Source organism: Zonotrichia albicollis, chromosome Z (genome assembly GCF_047830755.1).
Source record: "Zonotrichia albicollis isolate bZonAlb1 chromosome Z, bZonAlb1.hap1, whole genome shotgun sequence".
Classification (NCBI taxonomy): Eukaryota; Metazoa; Chordata; class Aves; order Passeriformes; family Passerellidae; genus Zonotrichia; species Zonotrichia albicollis.
In genome coordinates this window covers 17362449-17381473 of record NC_133860.1, presented here as the reverse complement: position 1 = coordinate 17381473, position 19025 = coordinate 17362449, and the positions used below count along the sequence as shown (strand labels likewise).

The 19025-nt window shown below is 39.9% G+C and overlaps 1 protein-coding gene across 1 annotated transcript in view; it reads left to right on the top strand.

Moving 5' to 3' along the window:
- The window catches only part of ADAMTS12 (ADAM metallopeptidase with thrombospondin type 1 motif 12), a 143392-nt gene that overhangs the window by 101584 nt on the left and 22783 nt on the right, over positions 1 to 19025 (top strand). Inside the window, exons 14-17 of the mRNA XM_074532749.1 lie at positions 4618 to 4738; positions 7423 to 7667; positions 9624 to 9765; positions 16824 to 16950. Coding sequence (XP_074388850.1) covers positions 4618 to 4738; positions 7423 to 7667; positions 9624 to 9765; positions 16824 to 16950 — 635 coding nt within the window. The remainder of the gene's footprint in view (positions 1 to 4617; positions 4739 to 7422; positions 7668 to 9623; positions 9766 to 16823; positions 16951 to 19025) is intronic.

Genomic DNA, 19025 nt, shown 5'->3' with positions numbered 1-19025 from the left:
CCATGAGAGGTGTACTGGGTCCTTTCCTAGCTGGCCTGACAAAGCCACAATGTGCATCTTCAAGGGAGAAGTAAGTACAGACAGACTACTGATTCACTTGGTCCTTTTAATTTATCCTGTATCTCCTATTTTTTTGGGAGTGCTGCCCATGCATCAGTGCTGAAGGAAGGGTTACAGGGAGGTGTTGTTTGCATGGTATTCCTTTAGAACTTGTGGAATCAAAGACAAGTTAAAATTGTTAACTCGTTTGCAGGCCTGGCCTATAAAGTAGCTGGGTCCTTTCTCAATGCTGACCTTACACAGAAGAAAAGTTCTGTCAGGAGATCTGATAAGATCTGTCAATAATTTAATCTCAAATCATCAAGCTATTCTATGACTATTTTATTTTTTACTGTATGCCTTAGCACTCATTTTTCAATTGTCGTTTTCCCCCTTTTATTTGAGATCTTTAAAGCACATAGCCTATATTCCTGTGCTTAAATTATACATCACAACTGTATTAATTCTCACAACTCTTATTTCTTATGAGGTGAGTCAGTTGTTCCCCCAGTGTTAATGAGTGAAGATACTGCCACCAGAGTATGGTTGTTTAGCACTGATAATGGGGATTTTTGATTAGGTACAAGCCATCAAATCCTCTAAAAGTGAAGGCTTACATGTTCTTTGCACTGGAGTGTGCAGATGCTGAGGGTGGAGCATCTGGAAACATCTCTGATGTTTCTAACAGTCATTCATCTCCTGCACAGAATTTCAATAGGCCCAAGTGACCTTCAGTCATGCAAATCTGTGGTAATTCACAGTTGTGATTGTGAGAGACTGACATTGTACTGGGGAATTACACAGCTGTGTAGCAGGGAAGGAACCATTATTTTCTCTTTCTGAAAAGTAGATTACACAGCTTGAATTTTTATGCAGCAACTACACCACTTTGAACTACAGTTCACCTTTCTCCTCCCACTGCTGGTCCAACGTGACATTTGATTCAGACCCATATAGATAAATTACAAGATAAATTACTGACATCAGGACACATTTCTCTCTCTTCAAGGCAATGTCATGGCCAACATGAAGTAAACATGACTTCTTTATTTGAAGACTTAGTAGGGGAGACAAGAGGAGGGAAGACCTTAAAGTTCAGTGTAGCATTCACATGATGGATATTCAAGCAGTGCCCTTCAAGGCCATACCCTTCAGTGACAGCAAGGACTTTTTGTATCTGCCCCCCACTGCCAATCTGACACAAAAGCCTCGCCCTCTGGAAATGGAAAAAGGCCAATCTCTGGCTGTTTTCCCTTTAGTCACCGAGCAGCAGGAAATAAATTGTTTCTCCTTCCTGTAATTCAGCTGGGCAGTTCAGGTCATTGCATCTGCCTCTGCACTGTGTGCTGTGACCAGAAACAAAGCTGATCTCAGATGCATTAGAAAGGGCTCTTGGTGAGTGGGACAATGGCAAAGGGCTGCAGGGAGGGATGCTAAGTTGTGGTGCCCATGCCATGGCACACAGTGGTTCCTGTAACACAGCATGGTTCACAGGCAAAGGGTGCACAAGGACAGATGTGGGTAAAAAAAATCAGAGCCTAATTGCTGCTGATATTCTTTCCTGATTTATAACCTGCATTGGTCTCCAGAACCCCTCTAGCAACTGCCTGTCAGAAATTCATCATGGAGTCACAGCATGCTTCAGGTTGGAATGGATCTCAAATATCATCTAGTTCTGGACTGCAAGTGCCCATTAATGGGTCATATTGATCTTCTGGACAGTTTGAGGCATGTTTAGAAAATGCATCCACAAGAGTAAGAAGAATGAGGAAAGCATGTAAAAAGAAGAATGACACATCTTGAAATTATTCTAATGGATGGCAAAAATTATGCGGTATTCACTGGAGTAATAAAGGAAAACATGGTCTGGAAATTAAAGTGTCTGGAGCAAATGAATGCTGTTTATTCTGAGACATGAGAACATTGCTTTGTGATGGTTTTTAATGGCTTTGTAAGATGAGACCCTGCTGTTATATGTGAAGGTCATGGCAGCACCAGCAGCACCCCAGGGCTGAGGAATAAAGCAAAGGCTTTATTTATTTATTATAGCAGAATAAATTGTCTGCCCTGCCTCATTCTTGAGTATTCCAAAACCCCAAGAATGCATAGGAATGTTGCATGTATAGGTAAGGCTCATGTCTGATCAGATACAAACTGTTTCATATATCAGAAGAACACTGAAATACAAACTTCTGCTGCAGTTACTGGAAAGGACAAAGGGATTCCCTTCACATCACAGTAATGCCATATTTTCATGCCATAGATCTGTTGGCAAAGGAAATGGTCAAATGGGAAAGGTGTGAGCTGATGGAGTACAGCCCATGCAGAAGCACAGATTTGCCAATCCCAAAGGCAGGGAAGGGATGATGCTGTGTTGCTGCCATCTCAGTTAGAGCCAGGGCTGCAGCTGTTCTAATCAGAACTAATTAGTTAAACCCTTGGGGGTTTTACACCCCACAGTACTTGGAAGGGAAATATCTTCAGTGATGTTCATTTCAAAGTATCTGATTGACAGTGTGAAATAGATAAATTAATTCTGTGTGCAGGCTCTCAAACAGGAATGCACAGTAAATAAAGGACAGAAACCTTTTCCAAAACATGAATTTTCTACCAGAAAATGATAATTTGGCAAAAATATACAATTTGAAGACAAGTAATTTTTGGAGAAGTTCAAAATGCAAGCTCCCAGCAGTCATTAATCATGTTTTCTAATGGGAAAGCACAAAGCGCAAGAGTTCCATCTTCAGACTTTCCCCACCTTTCTGTTCAAGGATATATGTGCATAGTATAGAAAATAAACTTCAAATTTAATGACTCTCTAAAGTGTCATATTATTTCTTCGGTCTAATAATGAGCCAGATAAGTATGACTTCCCTGTTTGCAGATGATTAACAGATGTACTAATAGTACAGTAGATGTACTGTGGAATGCATCACTGAGAAAACAGCAGCACTTCAGCCTCTCTAAATTATCAGGAAGTGTTAAAGATAAACTGGTGAAGAGACAGATCTGAGCTCCTGGAAAGATAAAGAAACATCCTGTTTGTGTAGCAGTGGTGTCTGTGTATTCTGAATAATAGATTAAATCCACCCCTGGTCAAATAGCTGCATACTTGGAGGCAAAAAGTTAGTCACCTTGCTAACATATCGTTATCTCTGTAACCTTCTGTACTGCTCATAAGTGTGGTCCTTGGTGCCAGGATCTGTGTGTGTGCAAGACATTACAAATATTTCATTTTTTGAAAGTGGCCTTTGCTGAAAGGAGGGAGAAGCCAAGGCTGCTGCAGAACCTTTGACATGGTGTGACTTTTTGGAGCTGGTGTGAAAGGTGCTGGATATGAATTGGCAGTAAGTGGTGGATGCATCTCTATTTTGGAGCCTTCTTTTAAGTGATACAGTTTGGCACCATCTGTAGTTTGAGGCCTTTCCTTGCTTCCGTTTCTCACAGTTTCTCTAATTGTTCATTAAATTCATTGGCATTTAGACAAATGTTCAGGTATTTCTTAAGCTGAAAATGATAAAAAAGCACTAGGGGATGCAAGAGCCTGTATACCTAGGTTAGTCTAATAGAAGGATTTTCCTGTCAGAATCCTGCAGAAATATACAGGAGCTGATGTACTGAAGGTGAAATAAGATCAACATCAAAAGAGGTTCATATATCAGATTTTCATATATCAAGACGGTGTTAGACAGGTTGACAGGTATAGCACCTGAAAGCTTATTTTGAGAAAAATCAGTTGAGAAAAACTATCTTGGAGTGACTTTATGATACTGTATCCCCTATCTCAAACCAAGACAAAACCTTGACACACAACCAGGCTTCTGGCTATTCATCTCTATCACAGGCCTCCAGGTATCTTAGATGCATTAAACACTAAGTGTTGGACTTAATGCTGTGTTCTGCAATCCTGCCTGTTTTTGAAGAGGGGCAGGAAAAAAAATCCTGAAACCAAGTGCAAATTATGTTGAAATTTAAAGACATCAGAGTACAGAATTTTTAGGTTGGGCAAGGAAGTTTTTTCCTGACTCAGGATGAATACGTTTTAATCTGACTTTCTTCCTATAGCAAGTATAAACTGGAAAATTAGTTTTTACTAGAACTTAACCCACTTGACCCACTGTATCTGGACCCATACCCCTGTGCTGGCAAGCTGGAGAGTCACTGATGTAAAGCTTCATGCTTACTGAAGAGTTTTTCTTTGCCAGGGAGGTTGACTGTAGCAGAGGTTCTTTGCTGTGAGATGGCCACAAAAAGCTGGCAGAGATTTCAGTTCTGTTTCTGCATTGCATTCCCAGGAACCTGTGGATGGCTCTATGACATAAGGAAGCAGACACAAATCCTAGATACAGTGGCCAGTCCCAGATAATGAAGCCGTTTGTGTGGCACATTTGTGTCTCAAGTGACTGGTCACTACTCTATGTTTTGTGACATGGTGTTGGTTTGTTTTTCACCTTGGTGTAATACACCATACAGGATATATATTATACTATATCCCTGCTCAGAAGCACAGTGGTTGATGAGCTCTGAGTAGTTCATTGTGGAGGCTGCATTTATTCTGACGCTGTTTTTTCCTTCTAGGCTGTTGGCTGTGATTATGAGATAAATTCCAACGCAACAGAAGACCAGTGTGGAGTTTGCCTGGGAGATGGCTCTGCTTGTCGTACAGTGAAGATGATGTTTAATCAAAGCGAAGGATTTGGTAATTTGGATTCCTCCTTTAAATTCTTCCCTTGCTGAAGTCATTTCTCTACGTAAAAATGATTGAAAGTGCTTCTTGTTGAAAACTGAGGGATCATCTGCAGGAGAAATTGTAACTGGGTGTTACCATGTCAATCAGTGAATCAGTGTTATCATGTTATCAGTGAATCATGCTTCTGCCAGAAAAAAATGCATGCTCTGTGAATAGTCAGATCTGGTCATCGTTTGATCTGCAATGCTGTGCTAATGGCCTGAGTAAAACTATTATTTTCTCACTGAAGTTGGAAAGGAAAAACAAGTTCTTCAGTCTTTGTACAGCTCTGCATACAGCAAAGGTTTCATTAATTTGTTCGTGTCTGTTTTGGGAGCATATGGTTTTAATTTTAATTAAAAAGGGAAGGATTAATAGCATCTGAGGATTGCCAGTTCACAGGTGTGCAGAAGCACCCACAATAAGGTTGCTCCAGGATTTAATGAGCCCAGTGTAGGTAAGACAGCTGACAATTTGACTGTTATTGAATCTTGGATCTCTAGATCCTTATCTAATGAAACCACATAACCAGGAACAATTCCATAATGTTCATCCACAGAATTTTAAAACAAAAATTTATCATGTTGTGTGACAAGCTCAAAAGCGTGCTGCTGATTAGCTTTCATTTCAAAATCAGATAATGTTTATTGGGAATCAGCAAGAGGCTCTGGGAAGTCAGGAAGTAATTTAGCTGGTGGGGAGGGTCAGGGAGAAGGCAGAAGATGATATACTGAATGAATGGTAGCTTCCCTTACCAGACAGTTGCAATATTTTGAAATATTTTAAAACCTTTAAAATAAGGTTTATGAGCAGCAGCAGGTGATTCAGACAAAAATAACTATGCAAAATCTTGAAAGGATATGCAAGTTTTTGTGTTTCAATAGAATACAAATTGCCTTACAGTTTTTATGCTTTGCGTTTTGAACAAATGTTATTCTAATTAAATAGAAAAAAAACCCCAACCAACTCAACCCTACTGTAAAAGGACACCAACATTTCAAAGCCAAGCTGCCAGGATGTGACATAATTAAGACTTTCCATGCTGTGTTTATTTTGCCTGGTTGTAAGTATGCCTTCTGATCAAGCCTTTAGTTACATAATCACACGCTATGTTTGTAACATGTCTTCTCTCCACTGAATGAATAGAACTTTTTGGAGAATCATTAGACTTGGCTACTTACAACAGACCTAGACCACTGATTTCCTGAATAATAGAAGTGAGCTTCCAGATTTTCTTACTTCATTCACTTAGAAAAAACTGATTCATTTAGAAAAAAATGTTTCAGTTTCCACAGTCAGTCAAGAAGACTTGCAGAAGGTTACATTCAGAAAATGTTCCTTCTTTAACATCAATCATTGGAAATCCATATATATGGTTATATAGTATCAATCTAATTAGGAAAGACCTGAAGTAGACAGATTCTGTTTTGCACCACAAGCAGCATAGGATATTTTAACCACTATTTATTACACCACAAAAGAGCTGCAAAGAAAATCTGATGTTAAAGACTCTTGGGCACTTACTTACAGCTCCAAGTTGTTGTACAACACATAAATAGTTCTGGTGGGAGAAGAACATTGATACTGAAGATTGCTTAGCATGCCCAGTGTGCTTTATCTCACTCATGTGAGTGAGTAATCAAAGGTGAAAAGCTCATTTCACAAGAAAGGTGAACAGGATGTGACTCTCAGAATTGAATTCATGACCTCAGAAAGGTGTGATGAGAACTGGGAAATTCGTGTTCCAGTCTTGAAGTAAACCAGCACAAAATGCAGCTCACGCTCCCAGTGCACCAGCTTGTAACAGTGTTATCCATCCAATTTCTAGAGCTCAGCTAGGGGCAATAACAAGAAAGCTACCTGTGTTCATGTTCAAGTATCTATGTGAACTTCCTATTTTTACAATTTAGTAGCAACAACAATAGCAGCTTCCTGTAAGGTGAGAAGCTCAAAATCTGACATCACATATTGCCTGTGATGTGAACAGAATTCTGTAATAGATGCTTTGGGTCATTCTTAACACACAAAACAAAAATCCCTGAACAAATAACTATCCATGAAGAGCCCTTGAACTTTGTTATGAAGATCGGTAGTTTACAAAAAAGTGCTGAATTTATAGTAGTAATTTGAGGCATTTGAATAACATTAGTTTGTTATTCTTGTTGTTGTAGGGCAAACAGTCGCAGAGAATTTAAATGCCTTAAGAGAAGGTACATGGAATTCTGTGCACACCTGTACATTGTGTACAGATGAAAATGTTCTTTGCAAAGTGAAAAAACCTTTCCCAACAAAGGCTGTTAACTTGCAGGAACTCCCTGGCATTTCTCCAGATTACAGTATGTCAGAGCCCTTGGGCATAGTTATGGAAATGTTGATGCTCATGAGTGGAGTAGATTTCCCCTGGCACAGCTCTGAAAGTCATTCACCTCCACATCCCTTCTAAATGCCACTGGCATTGCCTAAACACTATTCCTCAATTGATACTAGAAACCCTGACTTGGAAAGTCACACTATTAACAAACTGAAATACAAGCTCTGTGACAGCACATTTGTGTATTTTTTCAAGCAAAGCTGTTGTTTTATTCATCTTACAAATAAGTAAAATGCAGTGACATTTCTGTTGTTCACCTCCGTTAATTTTGCTTGTCTCTTAGGATATGTTGATATTGGGCTAATTCCGAAAGGTGCAAGGGGAATCAAAGTCATGGAAGTTACAGAATCAGGAAATTTCCTTGCTATGCGAAGCAAAGACCCAGAAAAATACTACCTGAATGGAGGCTTTATCATCCAGTGGAATGGTGAATACAAAGTGGCAGGCACAATATTCCAGTATGACAGAACAGGGGATCTAGAAAATCTGACTGCTCCAGGACCCACCAATGAATCAATATGGATTCAGGTAAAGAGGAAATCAGGAGCAGAACCTGCTAACTTGCATGGCAGCAGAATGTGCTGGGGCCCTGGAGCTGGGTCTGGGAAAATGTGTATATTGGTATATAAAACACTAGTCATGTGCTGTCTTGAAAAAAAAAACAAACAATTGAGGTGTTTTGGAGAGAAATAAGCACTTTGCTTTTGGCGGTTGTTCATCCTGCCTAAGAACTCAAATCCTGCATGGCACTCCAATATTTGTTAAAGGCTGATAGAATCCTCTGCTGCCACTAGTTGATCAGTCCTTTGCCCAAACTTTCTTGGACCAGCTCATGGCTGCGATGTGAACCAGATCCAGATGAAAAATAAGTTGTCACAAAAAGGGAGCTGATGTGAGGCTGTGAACAGTGAGAGCTAGGGGCAGCTGACAGCAGTGACAGCTTACACAGAGCAAGAAAACATACAGCATTATATAGATGGGTTAGTAGCTTGTGGTAAGTGAAACTGACCCATTTAACATCCACAGAAGCTGATTTGTTTCTTTCATGTTGCTGTATGGATTCTGACTTATACATAACCAGTTTCTGTCAGTTCTGAGAAAATAGTTTGGAATTGGCCTTTTGATCTTCGTAAGTGTCTCTCATGGCTTGTTTGCATGTGTCCACCATGCAGTCAAAAGAAGTATTAGAGGTGTGATGGGAGACCACTTTCACACTTTGAATGTCTGGTGAGAAGACAAAACTAGTGAGTGCTCAGACTTCACTTTTAGTAGAATTGGGAAGAAGAATAAAAGTTTGTGGCTGAAGTTTTTTTTTCCCCTTAATGATGTTTACTTTCTCCCTCTCAGGTAAATTTCTTGAGTACCTGTCCAAGTTTAGAGCAAATTTGGGGAAGAATCCCCCCAAAGGAGCTCCGGTGGGAAAAGCAGATCCAATCGGCCCCTCCCCCCAACTGGTCCGGGAGGAAAGAAAAATACCTCCTTGGAGAAAGGTGGAAAAAAACCCCCTGTTTATTAAACAATAAGACCAAAACAGTATCAAAACAATGAGACCCCTTGCCACTCTAAAAGAGATGACAAACTGAGAAAAACCCCGGGTTCAAGCAGCAGCTCACTCAGTCTCTGATCAGTCTCTCAGTGCTGGAATTGTCGCAGGCCAGGGCTGGCCCGGTGGCCACAGCTGCAGCTGCCGGTGCTCTCCTGGGTGTTCAGTCCAGAGCAGTTCCAAGAGGTCCAAAGAAAAGGGAAAAAACAGTCCAGGGAACTTCTTTGCCTCAGCTAGCTAACACTAACTAAAAAGCAAAAGAAGAGCTCTCTGTCCCGCTGTCCGTCCGCAGACAACACAGTCAGGAGCAGGAATGTGGAGGAGTGCAGTGTCTGAAAAACAAAACTGCGCGCTTCTTCTCTCTCCCTCTTCACTCTCTGTAACACTCTTAAAGGTACAAAACTTATTATTATTCAACATAAACAGAATGAGACGATTGGGGATAAAAGCATCATATAGTCAACCCAGGACAGTACCCCTTCTCAGCTGGAAATTTTTCTTCTTAATTCAGAAACAATGAAAAATAATGTTAAAGCAGTGTCTGAATAGCATCTGTAATTTTCTGACTCAGAGGTTGTTTTGTAACAGCTATTTCAGCAGGTAGTAAAATTATAACTGATAATGGGGATAGGCAATAGCTCTTAATCAGCAGCATAGGGATGCTTTGGATGGACTTCACATTATCTTTTCTTATAGTCAGAATACCAATTATGGTGATCCATTTATTCTCACCTGTATTTGCAGAAATGTATGGTAAACAGCTGTGTCTTTGAAAAATTCATGTATGCCATGGTTGACAAAGAAGTGGAAATTTTGCACGTCTGCTTCTCTAAACTGGTAGCAGACTTTATGGGCAGCTTTAATTATTCCAGTTTCACACTTTGAAAGCTCTTGACCAGTAGATTATTAATTAAACCACTAATAAACACCACTCTCTCCAGCTGCTTTTTCAAGAAACTAACCCTGGAATCGAGTATGAATACACTGTACGCAAAGAAGAGAGTAATGAGAATGAGATTGGAGAGCCAGAGTATTTTTGGCAATATGGAGAGTGGACAGCCTGCAGTGTTACCTGTGGAAGAGGTAATTCCTCACTTTCCTTTTCTCTTACTGTTTTCCTTCATTACAGATGTAATCCTCAAAGAGGTAATGTTCCTTAAATCTGCATTTGGTGGGAAATCACATCACATGGTTACAAACATAATATGAGGAATGACTTGTTTACTTTAAATGAGGCAAAGCACTGGAACAGGCTGCCCAGAGAGGCTGTGGAGTCTCCTTTTCTGGAGATAATGAAAATCTGCCTGGTTGTGCTCCTGTGCAGCTTGCTCCAGGAGACCCTGCTGTAGTGGGGGGTGGGACTATTTGATCTCCAGAGGTCCCTTCCAGCCCCAGCCATTCTGTGATTCTGTGAATAGTGTGTTTTGACTTCTAAATAAAAAAATTTAAACTTGCATAAGTAATTATGTTTCTAAAACACCTGCCCTGAAATTCTCAGCTTCTGTGAACCAAAATAAGAAGGTACAATTTTCTTTCCACCATAATTTTTTGTCAATACTGCTCACCATAGCCTTTCTTTCCAGCAATACAAATTTATGACCTACTATTGTTTCCCTATTAAGAGTTTTCTATATAATAACTACAAAAAATATTCTTCCTTTCTGTCCTGCCTTGACAAGTAATAACTCTTTTTTGTCCATTGTTCAATAGTTACTTAATTGCAATTAGTCTTGAGAACTTCCATGTCTTTGCCCATTTGGCAATAGCTGGAGTAGCACTGGAGTTATACTGTAGTGCTGTGCAGCACATTAAACCAGACAAACACAACGATGACTGTGAAGTAGGATTTAACAACAGGTCTGAAAGTCGTGGCTTCTGGTAACTCACACAAAATGCCGCCAGAAGAAGTAGAAGTAGCTAACATCAATGAGATAAAGTTAATATTTATAGTAAACCAACAATAAGGACAAAGAGGCCAAATCTTTACATTAGTAATTTTTTAAATCCGTCTATTGTGTGAATAATTTTGAAAATGTTGTATATGAAGAGAAGTCTGAACCTGGGGGTTAGGAATTGTAGCCTTCTGTCTGAATTAACTCTTGATTTTTACAGGACAGTAAAAGAATTCTGGAGATACAGCTGTAACATTGTTCTTTGACCATCCTGTACAGTGTGAAAGGAGTAGATCAGTGTTACAAGCAGACCAATAATATGAGAAATACCTTTTCTAATGCTAGAGTATTGTTAATGGCTTTTGGTAATTACTGCTTTTTCAACTGCTTTGTGGAAGAAAAGAAAAAGGACAAACAAATGTTATAACAAACCCAGCTGTGATTCTAAAAGCAGTGATGATTGCAGGAGTAACATTTTTGAATCTCTTCTGTCAGGGAAGACACTAAAACAATGTGTTTTTAGTGGTTTGGACAAAAGGCATTTTATGACCTAATTTTATAAGATTAAAAGAAGAATTTTTAGAAGCCTAGTGTAAAATATCCCATCCCAATAACATCCACATGTTATTTTAAAAATATTTATATATATATATATAATCAACATATTATGGAGATATGTGTTCATTCATATATATGTATGCTTGATTAGATAGACGCTGTGATTTGTTTTCTGTAGTTTTTTTTTGAGAAGAGTCTCTCAGCACAAAACTTGATGTGCTTTCTGGTGGAGAGACACCCACCATTTTCTTTAAATAGGTGCACAAAACAAGTGGTTTTGCTTAATTGTGTTCTGTAAGTGTTATTTCTGATACCTGCGTAGTTCTGAGTCATATTTAATGTAAAAATTGTTGTGATAAAAAGGGGAGAGGAGGCGAATGTGTTAGTAGACTGTTACACTGTTTTGAGGTTCTTTTTACATTAGCTGCAGTTTTCCCAGAACTGTTTCTAGGTAAATTGTAGCCCCATGTACTCTCTTCTGGCTAGTTAACTGTGATGTGGCTTTTATTTCTGCCATATGGGTTACTTAGATAGATAACTGTGGTATGTAAAGTTTTTTTCAGTTCTTATCTACTAATTGACTTCCTCTGTTAGCTGCATTTTTGCTCTTAGTAAAAGCTTAGTAAAAGCTCTTTTTTGAGCTTACTGCCTTTGTATAAGTAGAAATCATGTGTTTCAGACAAGATTACAGACTTGGTGACATCAGTTGGAGGGGAACCCGGAGGTGCATCCCAGTTCATGAAGGGCACAGACACTTCACCAGTTCTCTGCATTCCTTCATGGACAGAAGAACAGAAATGAATAAATGTGTAGTCCTCTTTCCTCTGAGATACAGATGTCTAGAGAAGTAACTGGACAGGTGTAAAGAAGGATGTAGTTTGCTGATGCAGTGATGCAGTCAGGGTATTGTCTCTCACTCCCTGCTCATTAAAACAGAGAAATCTTGGCACAGAGCTCCGATGCATCACTTGGAGTGGGGAAATCTGATATGCCAATCTGCCTGCAGCTCTCTGCAGGTGCATGTATTTGGTTGTGCTCTGGGCCATGGGGATGTGGACCAGCATCACGGTTCATAGCACCACTAAGGCTGGAAAACACGTGCAAGATCAAGGAGTCCCAAGCCTTGACCAAACACCACCTCATCAACCAAACCATGGCCCCAAGTGCCATATCCAGTTGTTTCTGGAACACTCCCAGGGATGGTGACTCCACCACTTCCTGGGCACCCTGTTCTGGTAGGGTTTGACTGCCTTTTCAGTGAAGAAATTCTCCCTGATGTCCAACTGACTTCCATAAAATTGCCTTCTGACTTCCACAAAACCTCCTTCTGGCTGTGAACAATGCGATCGATTTCATGTGGATGTTCTCTCTGTTTAGATTCAGAACTTATTGCTGTTGGCACTAACACACTTGTACCAAATCACTGACATTTGAAGTGTTCTGAGGAGTTTATAAGATAAAAGTGCACTGAAGTGCACATCATCTTCTGCTATGGGTGTGCTGCAGGACAAGTGTTATTGAAGATAAGCCTACAGAGAGATAAATAAGAAAAGCTGTATTTATTTAACCTAACGTAAGTAGTAAATAGCTTTTAAGGATTATTGCAATTACCATTTTTGAAAACAATTAACCAATATTTTTAGGGTAAAAAGGAGGACCGAGAAAGATGAACTGCTGAACTAACTTTTACAGCCACAGCCAATGGGAGCAATTGATTCTTACCTAGACTTCTATTCTCTTGGCAAACCTGGACCTGCCAAAGGTCCAGCACAGGTCCTTTCATCACCACTGGCCAAAAACACAGCAATAAATCCAAGGCTACTTCAGCCTTTGGTGGCCACAGAAATCAGGACAATACAATCAAATGCTTTCTGCAGTCAAGAAAGAAAATTTGCATTAGGAAATAAGAAGTTGGGCTGCAGGCTGCAGGGACTGATGCAGTGGAAAAACAAAATATTCAAATCTTCTCATGGCTTCTTTCATTTCCTTTGTATGCACCCATCTATTGTAGTGTCCAAGGTGGCTCTGGCCAGTCTACGGTAACACCACTGAACAGGAAAAAAAGTACTCAGAAAAATCAAGGTTTTCTGTGGCAAATATACCTAATCCTTCATGCAGGGAAAAGGAGAACACACTGCAATACCTGATACGCATTTCCAGTGTAGAAAATAGATTAGTTACATTGCAATCCAGTTCATGGCAAACAAGCACCAAAGGGGATAATTTGTAGTAAAAGTCATAACCCTTTCTCTGTCCTCAGTGCAGGACAGGTTGAATCTCTTCCTGCCATTTGCTTTATGCTGAAAGGAATTGCTTTGCAGTCAGAATGTGTGCACACTGGTGTCCTGCAATCTGCTACACCCTCTGGACAAGATCTGTCCCACCAGAGCCTGCTCTCAAGACAGCAGGTAGAGCCTGTAAGCTTTTTTACATGCAGATTAATTTAAATGTGTCACTGAGGTTCTTTTCAGGACCAACTACCTATTATTCCTTCTTTAAATAATCACGGAATGGGTTATATTGGAATTAAAAGTGTAAGTACTTCCTCCTTGTCTAAAGGCTTTGGTCTTGTTTCTTAGAACCAGCTTTGAGTGGCATTAAATGTAACAAAAAGCATAGCACAGCACAGCTGCAACTAAAGGAGAATATTATCCAATATCAAAACTTTGTTTCTCTATACTACAGATAGTATGGGTAATTGGCAGATTTTCAAAGCTCTGCTAAAAGACTTAACCCTAAGATTCTTTTTGGGGTTAACTGCTTTGTGCCCTCTAAATCCTTTACAACTTTTATAAAGGCCGCTCTACAATATTATTTCCAAATATTCCTAAGCTTTCAGTGTTGGTTTTAGAATGCAAAGGTCACTTTTTCCATTGACTGTTGTGTGTCTCAGTTTTATAGCACTGCAAATGTAAAGACTGGCACTTGTATTCTGTGCATAACTTGTGCATGCACAGAATATAATTTGCTCATTCAAATACAAAGTGCAGAGTATCTAAGTGCACAGCTCAGATGATTACATGTTCAAATGAGCTCTAAAGTCAAATATGCATGTTTCTCATACACTTTTTATTTACTTGCTTATGATCCTTCATTTCTGTTGTTTACAGCCCAAACTGAGGGCTCTGTGGCAAAAAGATTTCTAATCTCTCTTTCAAAAGCCTTTCACACCCAGATGACTTTGAACTGGTACCTTTCTTTGCAAACCAAGTGAGAAATCAAGGTATGCGAGGGTCAGCCTCACATCTAAAGAGTCCTGCATTAGGCATGAAGTGTCACAGGGAAAAAGAAGGAATCTCTGAGCAGATTTAGTGAAATGAAGATTATTGTGTGATCTGATGATCATCTTTCTTAGTTTCTCCTAACTTTCCCAGAAATACTTGCAAGGTTTTTTTCACTGACCTGAGATAATACACATCAGGTGAACTAATCAGCATTGAGTTCAGAAAGAAATAAAAGTGGTGAATGGAGGGAAACAGGTCCCTCTCAAAGCTCTTTAGAAAAAATTTTAGGTTTCAAACTTTACTGAGGTTTCAGTATATTTAGAATTTTTAATCTGTGGCTTAGATAGGACATTACCCTCATAACTTGTGCAACTGTAAATACTTGCTGGGGCAGGGTCAGTAGTGACTAGTTGTCTTCTTCTGCAGTGTTTTCTAGTTCAACTTGCTCAAACAGATAAAACCATTTCATTATGTCATAGCATGTAAACCTACATCTATGTGTGTGTGTGTTGCCATATGCATATAGGATTCCTTTCAGCTCTGGAATTGAACTGCCAGAGATTTTGAAACTACAGTGGGAGTTCATGTAACTTTCATAAAGAGGTTGTTTATTAGAATAAACTAGTTCATTGATGTCAGCTGGTCCTTTTATGAGAATGTACAGCTTCAAAGCAAAACTTTTGCAAAGGTTTATAGGGGCTTTAAAATTAATTGCAGCAGCTGAAATGACACTAAAAATTTATCAAACCAAAAGGTTTATTGTTGTTTGTATTTGGAACAGCAACATACCATGATTTTGAAAGTAACAGAAACATTTCTGCCAACTGGTTTGCTTACAGCTAGCAGAAAGGTTGCTGAATTTTCTAGTCACATTTATACCAGGGCATAAAAGAGAGCACTGCTCCCTGAGAGTCCTGTGCTGAGACAAAAGGCTTGCTCCTGTTTGAAGTCACCTATGAATAAGAGATCACCAGGTCCGGGCTTACTGCAGTCTTGCAGCTGCACCATGGACCCTTGAATGCCTCAGTCCCTTAATCTTCCCTTACAGGTGACACTAATCACTGTTCTAGAAGATCAGCCTTCATATCTGACTGGGGCACAGTCAGTCATCAAATCTTGTGCTGTAGTCAGTAATTGTTTTATATGTCTCAGTCAGAAGCCTTAAAGTAATCAAAAAACGAAAGCATTTCCTCACATACCTGATGTTCTCAAGTGTTAAAAAATAGGGATGTAGGTTTCCTTTGGTTTCTATGAAGTTACCCAAACAGGCATGCAAAACTCTCTTCTCTGTTCTTGAGCTAGAGCAGGATTAATGATTAGATTTGTTGATCCTACAGGGCTTTTCCAACCTTAACATTTTTATGATGAATATGAATATACAGAGGAATATATTACTATTTCTCAATTATTTTCTATGGATTGCTGTTCTTATCTTCCACGTAGTTTCCCATACTAGTTATTAGGAGGCCTGAGGAAAGGAAAAGCTTGTTTCCTAAACATGCTGCTAAATAGCCCAACACTTATCCTTGATGCCATGATAACAGGGCTGTTAGGCCCTGTGCATCCCAGGAGGAAGATAAAAGTTCTAGAGATGCAGAGATCTACAGTGTGTATTAATTGATATGAAAATGAATAGCACAGTTAATGGGAGTTAAAAAATTATTTTTCAGTCTTTTTAGTCCTTAAGATTTGTGTGGACTATTTCAATGCCTCTATATCAGTCTCACTGCAGTCTTTCAAACTGTAATGTTGCAGTACTTTTGTTTACATTGGATTGCCTCAAATTATTGCAGAACTATGGGGAAAGCAGGCTCCTAGAAACTGGATTTCTTTAGATTCATATTAGGTTATTGTAGTATCTTGGTTCATGTTTCTTTCTGTTAAAAGAATGGAGTTTTGTATAAATGGAAATGTTTGGAAATAACCCAAATGGTTTGTGTGAATTGTTTTTGTGTGTCTCTTCATAATTGTTCTTTGCCTCTTGTGCTGAGTGTTGTGTATTATTTACTTAGAAAATAGAAGACATTTTTCATCATTGATTTCAAAATGTGCACCAAAACTTCTTAAAAGTTGAATTCATGTTAAGAGTCACAGGATTATTCTGTGGCTCTGGTTTGTGTTCTGCTTAAACAGCCTTCCCAATGAACAGAGAAAAGGTCAGCAAACCCAAGCTTGCTGTGAATAGCCTGATGCTGCTGTGGTTCCTCTTGTCTGTGGGTAACTGGAGAACCCTTCAAAGCCATTTAACCGCACTCGAGGGCCTGCAGGAGCCCTTTCTGAGGCCAGCAAAGCCATCAAGGAAAGTGCTTTCTAATCTGTCACTTGAGCTCTGATCCCATCCAAGAGAGCTCTGCTTGACCTTTCCAGCTTGGCTGAAGGGTGTACGTAGCCGGGGATTCCTGCACTCCATCCCCAGCCCAGGATGACTGCTCCTTTCTCTCTCTCTGTGTGTGTGTGTCTCTGGCAGGCCTGCGGCGGCAGATCGCGCGCTGCGTGCGGAGGGCGAGCGGAGCCGTCAAAAACTCCTTCTGTGACCCAGCCACGCAGCCCAAGGGGCGGCACAAGAAGTGCCACGAGCAGGACTGCCCGCCCAGGTAACAGCTTCTGGGGCTCTGGGGGTGGGAACAGCATCCTTGCTCAAAGGGAGCTGCTCCTATGCCAGGCTGGCATGGCATCCGGGCCTTCCATGGTGCCATGGTGAGGGCTGCCACGCCTTGCTGAGCAAGGTGCCAGAAACTATATAGTAAACAAATCAGAAGTGAACCATCCTGAGAGGTTTCTAAGTCAAGTTACGGAGCAGTCTGTGCTGGCAGAGATTGTTCTCTCATGTATTTAGATACTATTTTCGTTCAGTTTGGGTACCGGTGTGCCTGAAGACCATATAGGTTTTTATTTTAAAACTGTGTTCTTGCCTTAGCTCAAGTGAGCTAAGAAGAATTAATATATTAGTAATTAGTGTATTCCAGAAACAACTAGCAGAGCCTTTAGATGTTGTTTCTCAGTATTTGAGAATACACCTTTGTCCTTTTTATGAGAGGTGATGAGTGGAAATGCTTACTTCTAAAACTAATTTTTGTACTTTCTTTGTAACACAGTACTTGGCATTTTTTATTATGTTCCTTCTTATTTATAACTTTGAGTGAAGTGCAGTTCTCTTAATTCCATGATCCCATGGGAATAATTCTTTCCTTTCTCATAACATTGTCTTAATTTATATTCATCTCTGGTTTTTTCTGTGCTACCATTTTAGCATTTAGTAGGGTAAGGAAGACTAAACATTCCAAATGGCTGCAGAACTGTGGGCTTGTACAACAGGCACAGATTTGCTGAAAGAGATCAATACTGATTTTTGTTTTGTGCTTTTGGTACTTTGGTTTGTCTTCTGTTGTCTTTGGAAGTTGTTTATCATGCTGTTCACAAAGGTACACCAGTCTTTCCCTAGAAATTCTAGTTCAATCAGAATCAAATCGAAGCAATGAATCCTTGGGGTTCATGGTGTTGCATTTGCCGCCAGTGAATTTCATGAAACTTTGATGTTAAAAGTTCTCTGTATTTGTTTGTTTTATTAGTTATTTCCAAGTACCTTCATAGGAGTATGTGATGCTTCTGTGGGATTTACGTCTTAGTGCTTGCAGCATGGTGTACCAGCTGCATTTCATAATTCTTTGTAGATTGGCAGGAAATCAACTGAAACTAGACCAAACTTTTTATTATTTGACTAGTTAAGAGCTGGGGCTACCCATACACACTGAGGTGTTTTTTCATGGCACACATAAACTGTACTATCAATTAAAAAATTCCCAGTTAACTCAATTTATGCCATTTGTTCTAAGTGACAACATTATTCAGACCTGCTCTTAAAAGTCAGAGAGGGGAATTTGTCCCTTGTTGAGCAGACTACACAATGTCATACATAAACCAAACTCTTCTGCAGACCAGGCAGAAAAGCTCTTGTGTGCTGGCAGCCTGTGATGCTTCCTCAGCTCATTCTGTGCTGCAGGGGAAACCAGAAGTCATCCTTCTGAGCAAAATCACAACGAAGTGCAGTGCAGGAAAACCATATGTATTTAATTCTAGAGTCATGTTGCATATTTATTTTTCTCTTAGTAACACAAAAGTGACTGTAGGAACTTGACCAAGGGACTGAGTCCCTGTGCTGGCTCTCAGCAGGGCCTACATGCTTAAGGAGGAATAAGTCAAACATAAATCAGATTTCTTTGTAATGGTCTTCCGGCTTCCAACTGGTTTTAATTCAAGGCATTTCCAGAGGATTTCTTAGCTTGTCTAATCAGTAACCTCCAATGAACCTCACTCATCCAGCCTCCTTCTGCAGCCTTGGAAAACTTCTCTTATATACAACTTCCTCTATTATATACCATGTCCTCTTGAATGCTGGAGGCAGGTGAGACTGTCCCACATGGCATTATGTGAGATAACCGAGAGTCCAGTGGAGCTGCTGAGGACAAAGTGTTCCCTAGAGAGGTGGCTAATTTCTGTGCCAGAGGTGAGGACAGTTCTGTTAAACACAACCCTGTAGAAGACCTTTGTTTAGTGCTGCAGCCACAGAACTGAAATCGTTGGATGACCTTGAACTTCTCAGCAATGAACCAGGTGCTTTAGAGTAGGTTCTATCAAAAAAATGATGGCTGTTCCCTACTAAATCACACTG